The sequence below is a fragment of the Protopterus annectens genome, chromosome 6.part0 (genome assembly GCF_019279795.1).
Source record: "Protopterus annectens isolate FY-2018-M chromosome 6.part0, PAN1.0, whole genome shotgun sequence".
Taxonomy (NCBI): Eukaryota; Metazoa; Chordata; order Ceratodontiformes; family Protopteridae; genus Protopterus; species Protopterus annectens.
The window spans coordinates 1671942995-1671957178 of NC_056737.1; the positions used below are offsets into that span (position 1 = coordinate 1671942995).

The 14184-nt window shown below is 40.4% G+C and overlaps 1 protein-coding gene across 1 annotated transcript in view; it reads left to right on the forward strand.

The window, feature by feature from the left end:
• THADA (THADA armadillo repeat containing) overlaps window positions 1-14184 on the forward strand; it is a 3943996-nt gene that overhangs the window by 146408 nt on the left and 3783404 nt on the right. Inside the window, exon 6 of the mRNA XM_044073699.1 lies at window positions 13712-13744. Coding sequence (XP_043929634.1) covers window positions 13712-13744 — 33 coding nt within the window. The remainder of the gene's footprint in view (window positions 1-13711; window positions 13745-14184) is intronic.

Below are 14184 nucleotides of genomic sequence, written 5' to 3' on the forward strand. Positions count from 1 at the left end.
GGTTTGGATCAGGCTTTGCTTGGACCATTCTCCAGAGGCTAACGAAAAATAGCAGACCTGTCCCTCAAAGGTGACTCCAGAGCAGAAAAAATATGTTGAAGAAGAGAAACTGGAGGTCGACCACCACGTAAAAGTCCAACTCTTTATTTAACAAGAAATGAGCGCTTTCGCGTGCATCCAAAAGACACGCTTCTTCAGATTCTCCAGAGGCTGTTGGACCCTTCTCCTTTCATGTACCAAACATAGTAAGTTAGGGTAATCTACCCTTGTAGCTAAGGCTGTTGCAGCAATGATCAGTATGTTGAACATACTACATTTCTGTAAATAAACTTACTATAACAGTAGGAACACTGCTGCAGTAACCAGTAGGAACACTGCTGCAGTAACCATTTACTCCACCCCCCCCCCCTTGTTTTTTAGTGTGCTGTTTAGGCTACTGTGTAAGTACAGATTTTTGGTTATTCCTAGCATTCTACTTTCTGGGCCCAGCCTCCCTCTCTCTGTTGACATGAGTGCTCTGAATGTCTTGTTACCCAAATATGTCTTTTCAGTCAGCTGAGCTGTAGATAACTGCCTATGCATGTGGATGGTGACCTGAAGCTTTGGAAGCTGATTGGCTGTTATATCCTTGGCAGGATGTAACCCTATAGTTAAGGTTACTGCAGCAGTGGTCATTAATGCATCTGATGTTATGGTAAGTTTACTTACACAACTGTACTTTTTGTTACTTGCACATTCTGTTGAACACTTTTCTCTTTACTTTTATACATATTTGTAAAACTATTCTTTCTGTCAGACTGCAGAAAATTGATTAAAATAAGGACAATACGTTCTCATGCTTGTAGCCATACCTAGTACCTGAGGCTTGAATTTCAGTTGCATCATATTGTTTCTGCAGTTCATGACGCTTACAAGATTAAGAGGGATAAAAAGTGTGAATGTATTTTTCACTGCCTTTTTATGTGATTCTTCTTACACTTGATGTCAGTAAATTATTTATATTGCGCACTTCTAATTTCTAATTCTCTTAATATCTTTCTTTCCTTCACTTATTTCTTTTAAGACAAACCATTCTGTCCCTTACCAGTGAGTCACCAAACTCACCAGCTTTTCAGTTTTTTTTAAGCAAAGAATAAGTGGTGACTAAATGTCAAGTTCTTTCTAGACCTGCACTCATTTCTGGGCTTCCTTCCAACGTTTTTTTATCTTTCTCCTCTTTAAAAAAGTAAAGATATGAATGATATTAATAAAATGCCCTCCTTGCCAGGATGCCACTTGTTATGGTGGTTTCCTTAATAAGGGTTGGGGGCGGGATGTGGATGGTTAGGGTGATTAGCTTATGGTCGGATCTGACCAATGAGGGGCTTGACCTTTGGTGTGGAGCTCCAGTCACCCATGTTGGTAATGACCAGGTCTAGGATATTACTGCCCCAGGTGGGGGTCTGGATAGGTTGATCCAAGGCGGGGGGTCTGGATAGGTTGATCCAAGGCGATGAAATTTATGAATTCCAGAAAAACGCTGAGCAAATTTGTTGGTACATGAGTAGTTTTCCCAGGTATGGTGGGGTAATTTAAGTCTCCCAGTATGAGGGTGTTGGGTTGTACCTTAATATTTTCCAGTATGTTAAGAAAAGTGGAGTGGGAGTCTTGGGGCATGGTGGGGGATCTGTAGCAAGCTACGATTTGGATTGCAGTCTTGCCCAGTGTTAGTTGCACCTACAGAATTTCGGTTGCATTATGTTGGGCAACTAGCCTGGAGGTGTGGAATCCTTGGTGAATATGGACATGCCTCCGCCTGTGGTGTTTTGGTCCAGGTTAGATGGCAAAAGGTGTATGACTTGTAGCCTGGTATTGGAGGGGTGCTCTCTGGAGCCTTGAACCAGTTTCTGTCACTGCACAGACGCCAATGTTCTTCATTTTAAGGAGTGCCTCTAGTGAGTGCATTTTGAGGTTTAGACTTCTAGCATTGAGTAGCATTACCCTCAGATTTTGCTTGCTTGTACCTGTTACAGTGGTAATTTTGTCATTTGAATCTTGCCTAAAAAAGGCACTATAAGGGTGGCAAGCACCTTAGCCAGTATCTGGAAACCCAGGGGCGACAGGTGCAGGCCATATCTGGCAAAGCATCGTGACCTATCGATCGTGTCATCCCAGGCTGACAGATGCTGGATCCCCTTAGAATGACACCAGAAGTTAATTGTTGAAGTCAGTCATTTTGTCCTTGTACTGAGGTATCGGGCTAGGGTCATATCTGCCTGAGCTACAAAATCCGAGAGCTCTTCCATGTTTCTTTTCATGTAGTCCAGGGAGGTACATCTCAGGTCATTCACTCCAACATGAACAATGAGAGAGTCATATTTGTACTTGTGGAGTGACCTGAGTGCGTGCGTTATGTGGTGGATCCTGGCACCCAACATGTAGCTAACTGTAATCTCTTTGTTTAGCCTGGTGAGTGGGACATAATTTTACCTGACTATAAAGTCACCTATGACTAGTGTGCTTGGTACATTGTTTTGCCTTTGGGGCTGAGGTTGAGTGGCACACTGGTTTTGTGAGTTATGTGTCACTTGGGTTGTGTTTGGTGGTGTTGGTTGTTTGCATTTCAACTTCAGAGGTCTATGTTGTTTGGGCAGATTTATATTAAGAACCTCCACGAATGTAGGTGTGTGTTTCATGTTACTGTGTGTGGGTGTAGGTTTTGAAGGACTATGTGTTGTGTGGTCTGGTGTGAGTGTTTACCTTCTCCTCTTGACTGACTAGTCCAGTCTTGGCTGGAGAGAGCTTGGCTTCCAGTTTGGCTAAATAAGTGCATCTCTCACAGGTTGTAGTGTTAGGTGGTAGGGGGAGAGAGAGTTGTCTGTGTACATGAGGCAATTGCTACATTGCCCTGGGATGCCTAGATTCACCAGGTGGAAAGGAGAATACTCTGGGAGCTAACCTTTGGACATGCCTGGATAGGTGCTTATTTATTGAAGTACTAAAAACTGTTTTTTTCTTTACGTAGTAAGGAGAGTTGAGTGTTGTAGCAATTTAGAGACTATCTAGTGCTTACAACAGTTTCTAAGCAAGTGTTGAGCTTCAAGGAACAGGTTTGAGAGCTTAAAACTGAAGAACTATCTTGTTCTAAGGGAAAACTTGAAGAGCAGACTTTTTGGCGCCAGTAATAATGTAACCCTAGTTACATGGCGCTGTGCGATGCGTAAACACAGGTTTTTAAACAGAAAAATTAAAGGGATAGAAATGGCCCAAAATGGCCAGTAAAACTACAAAGTCTGAGCTAAAAACCACTCCTCCAGCGACCGATAGGCTGCTCAAAGCTCACCACTCCCACTGATGAACAGAGAAGCTTCCTTCTATCGTAGTAAGGTCTGGGCAACACAGAAACTACAAAAGAGCCTAGAATTCAGCAAAATCTGAAAACCTGACTCTACTAGTTAACAGATTTTACAATACAAAAAAAACAATAAAACGAAGAAGGGAAAGTAGAAAAGAAGATTAGTAATGGAAAAGTTAAAGAAATAGAAATTGAGGTTATGGATTACTTGCAAAGTGAAGGATTTAGTGTAGAAAATTTAACTCTGACAACATCCCAGCAGGATAGAGCAATGGATCCTCAAATTAAGGAGAAAAACGTGGAGCAGGAAACATCTGATCAGTTGCCATATGAAGATACTTTGGAGATTTCCACAGGAAGCCAGTACAAAAGTTCACTTTGAGTTGCACAGCAAAGGAATGAACAGCAAATGGTGGTAACTCTCACACAGTCAATGTTGAGTGATGAGCCAGTGAGTTCCCATATGAAAGGGCAATGGATAGCACAGGATGAAACTGAAGAGAATGTGGCATAGCAAGATGCTCTGGAACTTTCTGTAGAATGCCCACAGAAAATGGAGAACAAAGAATGTGCCCTCAGTTTAGAAGAAAATGATATAAGAAAAGCGTTCCTTGATTTAATGGACATGGATAGACATATAATGATCAGTTAAAGAAATAGACTACAGAAAGTCAAGAAAACCCAAAAAGTTAGAAGTTTGATAAAACAAATGAACACAGTAATTAGGACTGTTCCTAGAGATTCATGCGGTATACCAGAAGTAAATATGATATATTAATGTGCAGCTAAATTAATAATGGATATTCTTACCACAAAAACACATGCAGTAAGGGAAAGGAAGGGGAGAAGTTAAATGCCATCATGGAAGTATCCAGTGGAGAAAACTATAAAGCAATTAAGATAAGAAGTGTCACTGTTAGCAGAATATAGAAGAGGGAATAGATCAATAAAAATAGAAAGACATGATGAAAGCAGTGCCCAGTATCAGAGCAGATCAGGATCTGTCATGGACTATCAGAAATAATAAACTAAAAATATCAGCACAGGCTGAAATACTTAGAATATTTTCAGATAACTATAAAGGAAAAGTACAAAATATTGATGACCCAAAAAGTTTTATACAGATTTGGGAAACAAGGCTAAAGGAATTGTAACGCCAGCAAAAAAAAGAAAAGACAGTTACAATTTGATGAAAAATCGATGAAGATCCTTTGGAACATAACAAAGATGCTAAATTAATAGAAGAATTAAAAGAAAGAATAAGAAGTTCAAATGTACAGGATATGACGTGGGATGAAGTAATGCCACAGAGACTGAAACAAAGTTAAGAAAAGCTCCTCATTGGAAAACTCCAGGCCCAGTTGCAGTACCTAACTTCTGGCTAAGAGTATTAACATCTTTACATGAAAACTTAGCCATGTTCATATGGCTTAATGGTAAATTGCTGTGGCTATGGTGTGCAAGATCCTGGGTTCAAGAGCTGCAAGGGCTGTTTATTTAGGGTTGGGAGGGTGGCCTAATGGTTAAGGTGTTTGCCTTACAAGCACAAGGTGCAGGGTTTGAATCTCACAAGGGATAATTGGATAGGCTTAAAATGGCTCGCAAGGGCAGTTAGCTTAGTACTAATCTATGAACCTATGTTTATAAGCGCAGACATCAACCTGGATAACAAGAGGAAAAACAATACTCGTACTTAGAGTGAACCCACAAGCTATCCTAAAAAACTATAGACTAATAATTTGCCTTCCAATAACGTTTAAAGTATACACTGGAATTGATGCTGACATAGTTTATAGTCACTTAGAAGAAAACTCAGTCATGGCAATAGAACAAAAGGGTAACAAAAAAGTCATATGGAACAAAGGATCATTTGTTGTTAAATAAAGTCATCATGGAGAAGTGTAAAATGGGGCAGAATCTAAGTATGGCATGTATAGACTATAAAAAAGCATTTGACATTATTCCACATTCATGGAGAAAAGAGTGCTTAAAATGTATAAGATACTTCCTACACTGATCAGTTACATTATAGTGACCATGAAACACTGGCAAACAACTTTGCAGTTAAACCGCGATAAAGGACAAATTATTATTTCAGGAATAAACATTCAAAAGGGGATATTACAGAGTGACTCTGTCACTGCTGCTCTCTTGCCTTGACCTTAACCCATTAAGATGTCTACTTATCAGATGAGGTCATGGCTACAATTTGAATCCCAGAAAACAACAAAATGTAAAGACTTCTCATCTTTTTGTGGATGATTTAAAACTGTGTAGTTCATCAGATTATGTACTAAAAGCACAGCTGGAAGTGGTCAAAATTTCACGTGGTTTTGATAATTGTTCAAAAGCAACGTTTAAAGCAAGAAAGCTACAACATCAAGAAGATATCAGTTTGGAGCAGGAATGTGATATAAAAAATTTGAGCAAGAGGGAATGTATAAATATTTGGGAATAAAACATGAACAAATGCAAATAAAACTTGGTAAGGATTTTTTTTAGAAGAGTAAAATTAATATTGAAAATAGCATTGATATCTTGGAACAATGTCCTAGGTATAAACCAATTTGCTGTTGCTGTCCTAAATTACAGTTTTGGAGGGATTGACTGGCCCCAAAAGTTGTTGGATCGGTTGGACAGCAAAACAAGAAGGATGCTTTATGCTTATCAAATGATTTATAAAAATCAGTGTATACCAAGATAATATATTCCCCATTGTGAAGGAGAAATGGGCCTCCTCTAATTTGATTACATATAGATCTGCAGTCGTAGAACTCTATACATATCTGTTGATCTCACAAGACCCAAATGTAGTGAAAATTTTAAAACACAAGGAGAATAAATCTGATTTATTTCCCTGCTTAGTCTTAGAAATCAAATCAGAAGTAGATAAAAATTGGGCAGCAACTGAATGTGCCAAACAGAAGAAAGAATATAAAGTGAAGGATCAGATGAGAAGGCAAGAAATTTGGAAAATGCATAATTTATAGTTGCAAGTATAGAAAACTCTTGGAGCAACCTCATGTTGATCAGGATCGAATGCAGGAATAGTTAAGGAGAGTTAAATGTAAACCAAAAGAAGAAAGGTTAATACTGGTGGCCCAAGATAGTGGACAACATACACGTTGGTTTACAAAGTCCATTGGCCATGTGGGATGAACAAGACAAATGCAGGTTTTGTAAAACAGAATTGGAAACAGTTGTACATCTTGTTGCTGGTTGTGGTATATTAATGGCAGAAGTACTGTATACTGAAAGGCATAATAATGTGGCAAGACTGTTGGACTGGGAATTGTGCAAGCATTATAATATTGTCTTAGCTGAAAAAAGGCTGGAAACATGAGTCAGAAAGCATTATAGAAAATGATTAAGTTTATAACAGATGGGATCACCCATTACTAACAGTTCAAAAATAAATGCAAGAAAACCAGATATAGTAGTCCTTTAAGATAAGACAAGTAGCATTGATCATTGAAATTGCTACACCAAGTGACTAGTGTCTGTTGTATAATGAGACACAAAGTTGTAAAGTTTCAGTATTTGCAGGCAGAACCGAGGCAGTGTGGAAGAAGTTCCTATGGTAGTAGGAGCAACAGGCCTTATAAAACAGAATTGTACTTAGATATGCTGCAGACACATGTAATGCCATATGAGTCATTATTGGGGGCATTGTGGGTACTGTGAAGAGCACTTCTGGCTCTGACAATTTTAATAGTAAGGCTAAGTAGCCTATACCACCAACCTTAATATCATCTGCAAACTTGCTAAGCAAGATGTTCTCTTGTTTTGGGCAGCAAAACATAAAAAGGCCAGACAGTATGTGGCAAGTTCCTTAATACGGATAAATGAATGAGTTATTTTAGGTGTCTGAATGTGTGTAATTTTACTTTGAGCTGACAGTTTAATGTAGGTAATAAGAGGTTAATCTCTCAATTCCTGTTATTATGAAGTGCACTTTCTGCTTTATTGATATTTATGGTATGTCTAGTTTATTTTAATTAGCTAATGTCGTAAGGCTTTCAAACAGTATATTTAATATTAACATCTGATGCTGTCTTTTCCGTCTCTTCCTCATTGTGTGCATCTCAGATCCAACTTTGGCCACTTCTAACTTTTGGATCAGGTGCTCAGACTCCTCTCCCTACCCATAATCACTATGTAGAGAGCAAACTAGATCAGATTTTATTAGTCACCATAAGCATTTTACAGATATTTATGCACAGGAATGATGTATCTGAAATTTCTTCCGAAAGATAAGTTACTTTACATTTGGGGCAGAGTTTATTTTTGTATTCCTCCTCCTCTAATAGCAGTTGCTGCTTATTGTTCCGCTCCCATTTTGATCGATCTTCATTCTCTTCCCTGTCACTCCTGACTTGGGGCTTAAATCAAAAGAAAAAAAAATAAAGCTTTTCTTCTTTAAGGCAATTTGTAGTTTAATAAGGGGAACTTTTACTGTAAGTATTGAAGTAATGCTAACCTTTTTTCCTTGTCTTTGAGGATGGCAGAAAAGCCTTCAGATTTAAAAAGTGTATAGCTCTTACAAGCTAGCAATTTCAAACGTACAAAGTAAGTGTGTATACTGATTGGGCCTTTGCACTTGGACATCTCCCACTCCAGCTGCAGGCTTTTGGTCAGTGGGCCATAAATGAGACATGAAACAAGCATGTTCTAAAGGGGCTCTTTCAGCCTTCCTCAGGAGGAAAAAAAAACTTCTGGATCAGAAAAGTCTGCTGCTGGTACTTCCTCTTCTCCATCTCAACCAAAAAAGAAGTCTGACAGATACAAAGAGAAGCAAAGGGATTCAGGGAAAAGAAAAGTCAAAGTTGGCTAAGAAAATATCTCTGGATCCTAGACCTTTGAAACCAACAATCATTTCGGACACAATCATTGGATCTCATGCACCTCCTAGATTCTCTCTTGATCCTGTCTCCCCTAGGTTCCAGTCTCCAGTTTTATAGGACAAGACATCATTAACACTCTAGAATACTTTCCCTCTACTTCTTCTTTTAGGTCAGCTATGTCTACTCTGAACCTCACTGAAACTGACGAGGACAGGATAATGATGATATTTCTCTGGACCCAAATCCAGTTGGGGGCCTTTCCGTCTGTAACGCTCGTCAGATCCAGAGGAACCATTTTTTTTCCCTCACTCTTTTTAATGGCTCCTTCTCCAGTCTGACTCTTGCCAAGGGATTATCTGAATCAGGTTTGAAGTGTGGAGTCACTGTTCTGATGAGTTCGTACAAAGTCTGTTCTGAGCTTGTTAGACCAGGCATGGATGCTGACAGGGCAGGATTGGATCTGAGGTCTTTGTATCCTTTCCTCCCTCTAGAAGCATTGGCACTTAATAGTTCAGCTCCATTGTCAGCCTTTGATCCCAGCCAAATGGCTTCTAGGGTTGAGACACCTTTGGGAGTTTCAGGTCCTTCAGTGGATCCATGTCGAATTTGGCTTTCAAGGAAATACACACACAACCTAGAGTTGACAGATCTACACTTTCAGAATTGGATCCAACCCTTCCCCCCCATAGGATTTCCCAGGGTACACGGTCTACTCTTCTTTTCCCATTGGGGCAGTCAGTTTTCGGGAGAGTGGAATTTGTTTTTCCAGAAGAGGCCACGTCAGCTTCTGAGTTCTCTAAAGAACAACTTGCATAAGAGATGCAGAGAAAGCACAAGTGTAAAAGGAGGCACTTTGATCCCCTGAGGAATTCCCAGCCACTGACACTGATTTTGATGAGGGAGAAGGTTTTCCTGCATCCACCCCTGAAGGATGTCTCAGTCAGACAAATTCTCAAATTCTTTTGAATTTCCCATACAATGGAGGTTGGTCCTCCCAAGTACCTTCTCTGTTTTTTCTTGAGGCTTACAGTTCTAGTCCATCTACTATTTAGGTAGACCTCTGGTTGATGAAATGATGGATATAAACTACTCCCAGGCATGGAAAGAGCTGGACACATGAGCCTATTCCCAGGAAGCCCAACAAAATTTTGGTGATCCCAAAGACCACCCCCATTGGAGCAATGAACCTTCAGTAGATTCCATGGTAGTGGCAGCAGGGGAAAGAGCTTGCAGAAGAAAGATTCTCAGTCCTTCCACCAAATAGGGAATCCCATGCATTGGACAGATTTAGGAAGTGTGCGTACACCTTATCTAGTTTGTCTATGAGAGGGCTTAATTATTTGGCTCACGTTACTTGTTTCCAGAGAGATTTGACAAAGGAAATTGCCAAATTTCTCCAAGGGACCCTGACTGTGAATCAAAACAAATTCATTTATTCAAAGTTGTCAGCCTTACAGTCTTTATCCATTGCCTCCATGTCTTATCTGTAATGCAACAGAGGGTACATCTAGAGCAGCCAGCACATGTATATCCATAAGAAGGCATGCCTGGATGCAGTTGTGCAATTTTGTGGAACATTTCTGGGCATCTATCAGTGCCTCCATAAGAAGGATCAACTGTTTTTGGTCCCAGGGTTAAGGAGATTTACTCAAGTAGTGAGAAGGATAGTAAATCCCTATCTGCCATAGGGATCAAGTTCTCTTCTCCTCAAAGGACCTTCTCCAGTAACCAGAAGGGAAAAATGAGAATTTGGTTTTGTAAATCCTAGGACTTTACATCTGATACTTCTGGAGAAGGAGCTCCCTGAGGCAGAGGTTGAAACTCTGCTATATAATGAATGTTGCCTAAGAGGCAGAGGTGGCCTGCAAAAACAGGGCTTCAGAAGTCCTTTTTTGGAGAAGCCCTTCCAGTGCTATTGAACGGTTACCCAATTATCATACTCTGGAGACAGTTGGGGTGCACTTATCCCTGCACCCAGCAACCTGGGTGTCCATCAGTCAAGACAATTGGGTGCAGAGGATCATTACAAGATGCTGTTTCATTCCCTTCCATACCCTTCCTCAGGTCCAAAAAGAATTCCTGATGTTCACCCAAAAAGAATTCCTGATGTTCACCCTCACAAAGGGAAGAAGCGACTTCAGAGATTAGGAAGCTTCTTAGAAACAGTCATCCAGGAGGTCCCTCCACACCAGAGAGGATCCAGAATTTACTCAAGATTCTTTTTGGTGCCAAAGAGAAATGGAGACCTAAGATCAATTTTTGGACCTAAGCCATTTGAACTAGTTTGTGAAACAAATAAAACTTTGGTTGGTCACAGTTTAGTTAGTTCTTCCCTTACTGAGGAAGACCAGCTGTATGTGCTCGATACTTCTTCAGGATGAGTACTACTGCATAAACATGGACAGATGGTCCATGAAGTACCTTTGATTCTGACTGGAAGTCGACCATTTTCAGATGAGTGCTCTGCCTTTGGTCTCACTACAGCCTCCTGTATATGTACCAAGTGTATGGCAATAGTGGTAGCTTGTTTACAACTTCAGGGTTTCTGAGTATTCCCGTATTTGGCTAACTGTCTCATCACTGCCTCTACCAGGAATCTACTCATTCAAGCTAGGGACTCCCTGCTCCAACGATGCACAGACTTCGGGACTGCAGTGAATCTAAAAATCCATATCGCAGCCAGTTCAGTCAGTAGAGTTTATCAGAGAAATTCTGGGCACAAAACTTCATTTAGATAGCAAAGCTCCCTCAGACAAGAATTACGTTTCTTCACCAACAAGCCCAGGAAGTCCTATCACACCAGAAGCTACCAGCAGGGCATTCTTCACATTTTGAACTCCACGGCAGCCTCTATCACAGTAGTTCCCCTAGCCAGATTCTGCAAGTACTTCAATCGACTCTGGCAGTTCAGTGGTCAGTTAAGAAACAGCCTATGTCTTTTTCGAGTGACACTAATGAACATATGCAGAGCGCACCTACAGTAGTGGCTAGAACCTCTGCATGTTCTACAGAGACATCTTTTCATTCTTCTTCCCCTCAGGTTACAGTGACCACAGATGCTTCCCAACTGGGATGGGATGGGAGGTGTTATCTTGGAAAGACTGTCCAAGACGTAGGGTCCCAAACAGAGGCCATTCCTCACATCAGTATATTGGAGGTAAGTGCAGTTCTCCTAGTGCTGCAGGCCTTTCAGGACTTTGTCCTTGAGTGCGATTCATATTCAGACAAACAACATGGCAGTTGTTTGGTACATCGTCAAACAGAAGGGAACCAGTTCTTATCGTTTGTGTCGAAAGGCCATGAGAGTGTGGCAATGGGTGACATCTTTTTGCCATTTTCTAATAACAGCGCATATCCCAGGGAAATCAAATGTCCTGGTGGACAGGTTGAGCGGGTCTATTCTCCATTCGCTCATGAGTAGTCCACAAGCCCATTAGTAGCTGAGTAGATTTTCAGCTGTTGAGGCCAACCTTGTTGCAACCTCTTCACCTTTTCCTACAGCACCAAATGCAGCAAGTTGTTGCTCAAATTCCCTGAAAGGGAAGAGTCATCCAGGGATGCTGTAATGCACCCTTGGCCCCCTGATCTCCTTCATGTCTTTGATACCACTGATTCAAAGGTTATTGTAGAATGCATTTTCAGTGAAGGTTGCAGTCTTCCTCTTAGCCCCTTATTGGCAACAACAAGTGTGATTTCCTTTCCTCTGTCTTCATCTGGTGCACCCTTCCTGGATGCTGGGCTCTGACCGACATCCTGTCTCTCACCAGTTGTGGGTGCCTAACCTGAATATGCTATTCCTCAAACTGTCTGCATTGTTTCTCCAATTCAAATGATGGTTAGGCAGTCCAGGATTTCATCTTCAGTTGTCCATGTTTTGTCCTCTTCACAAAAACACTCTACTAGGAAAGTTTACAAGAGCAAATGGACAAACTTTTGTATTTGGGTGACTGGAAAGAATATTGACCCTTTCTTAGCTCCTCTTCCAATAATTTTGGACTTATTCACCCCTTTTTTTCAATGTGGAGCCAGCTATTCCACCATTAAAGTACAGTTAGCAGCAATATCCTCCTTCCATATGGGTGAAAATCACATGCCAATAGCATCTCCTGGATTATCCAGGGCTTTTCTTAGAGGATTTTTTGTTCTACACCCACAGTTTAGAGACCCAGTTCCTCCCTGGGATATTACTGTTTTACTATAGGCATTGGCTTGTCCCCCATTCAAACCCGCTGCTAGTGTTGATCTGAAAATTTCATCATGGAAGACTTTATTTCTGGTGGCTGTCACTTCTGTCATTAGAATTTCTGAGCAACATGTCCTGTCCTCAAAACCTTCTTAACTAATTTTTCACAAGGAAAGAATATCCCTTAAAACCAATTCCTCTTTCCTCTTAAGGTGGCTTCTGAATCATCTGTTAATCAGTCCAAAAATCTTCTAGTACTCTTGCTAAATTTTTCAAACAAGGGTGAATATATGTTGCATTTGCTGGATATTTTCATCATCGATTACACTTATTTACATAAGACAATACCTTTCAGAAAATCTGACCAGTTATTTATATCTTTCTCTATGGCTGAATTAGGAAAAACAATATCCAGAGTCACCCTCTCGCACTGGTTGTCACAGTGCCACTTAGTGTAACCTCAGAAGTTCAGAAGTTCATTCCACTAGATCTGTGACCGTCTTCTCTAGAGTTTCAGTTAATGACAAATGTGCTTTTGCTACTAGGTCCAAGGTACATACCTTCATCTTGCACAATAAACTGAATGTGCAGTTCAGCTCTTGAGGCTCCTTTGGTTCAGCTGTGCTCCAGAATATACTTCCATAAGACCTCCAAAGTAAGAAAGTAGCTGGGACTGTGTCCTGTACATTGAGGAATGGACACAAAAGACATCAGGTACAACAGTTATGTGCTCACCATAATGGTAGATCTGTGTTGTCTGTTTCCATCCTTCCCTACTGCTGTCCCATCATCCCTCGCCTTTTTTTTCTAAATACAACTTTTTTCTCATGAAGTCATTCCAAGGTGACTCTCTAGTTGAGCTTGCCTTGGTTCCTGAAGGTCCTCCTTTTCTCTTTCATTCTCTTTTTACAGACTGTCAGTGCTTTAGTCAGATAGGTTTTTGGCTGCTAACACCTTCATATTTTTAAATTTTCTGTTGTTGATGGGCAAACTTGATCTGGGATTATGGGTGGGGGGAAGGATCCTGAGCACTAGATCCAAAGCCACAAAGTGGCTGAAGTTGAATCTGAGGTCGGATCCGAGACCAATACATTGAGTAAGGACAGAAACAGACAACGCAGATCTATTGTTGTGGTGAGTACACAACTTTTGGTTTACAAGCAAAGGGGAAACTGAGTTCTCTGCCTTCTTTGTCTTGTACCAAGTAGAGCTGCAGCACCTCTCTTCAGGGACATTGAGTCACACTGTGCTGTTTATACTAAAAATTTAACCGTTTGCACTGTGCTGTTTATACTAAAAATTTAACCGTTTGCCATATAAATAATTTCTTCTTGGTTTTTACTTTTTTAGGTGAAATGACAGTTGGACATATGTTAGTAGAAGGTGAGTTTTTGATTTTCAGAATGTATTGTTTTATATGTATTTCTGATTCAGATCCATTTTGAAATCATTTGCATGTCATTGTCAAAGAATGTATGTAAAATGAAAAATGAAAACCTAGTGCTTTAAGCATCAACCATTATTAAAAAGTCAGATTTCTTTATTTTCCTTTTGTTGATCTTGTTTGACCACTAGTCCCCCACCTCTTTTTGCTTCATAATTTCCATCCATCTCTATGCCCCCATCCATTGCCAGATCTACCAGCTCTTCCTTTCACCTCCAGAATTTCTCTGAATTACGACTGGAGCCAGAGTGTATCTTAAGGATGTCCTGGGGAGGGTCATGCTTTTTTATTTTTGAAGGACTTTTATGTAATGATCTACCCTTATTCTCCCCCATGTTTGTTTATTCCATATGAAGGCTACTGTTCTCTGTGGACCACG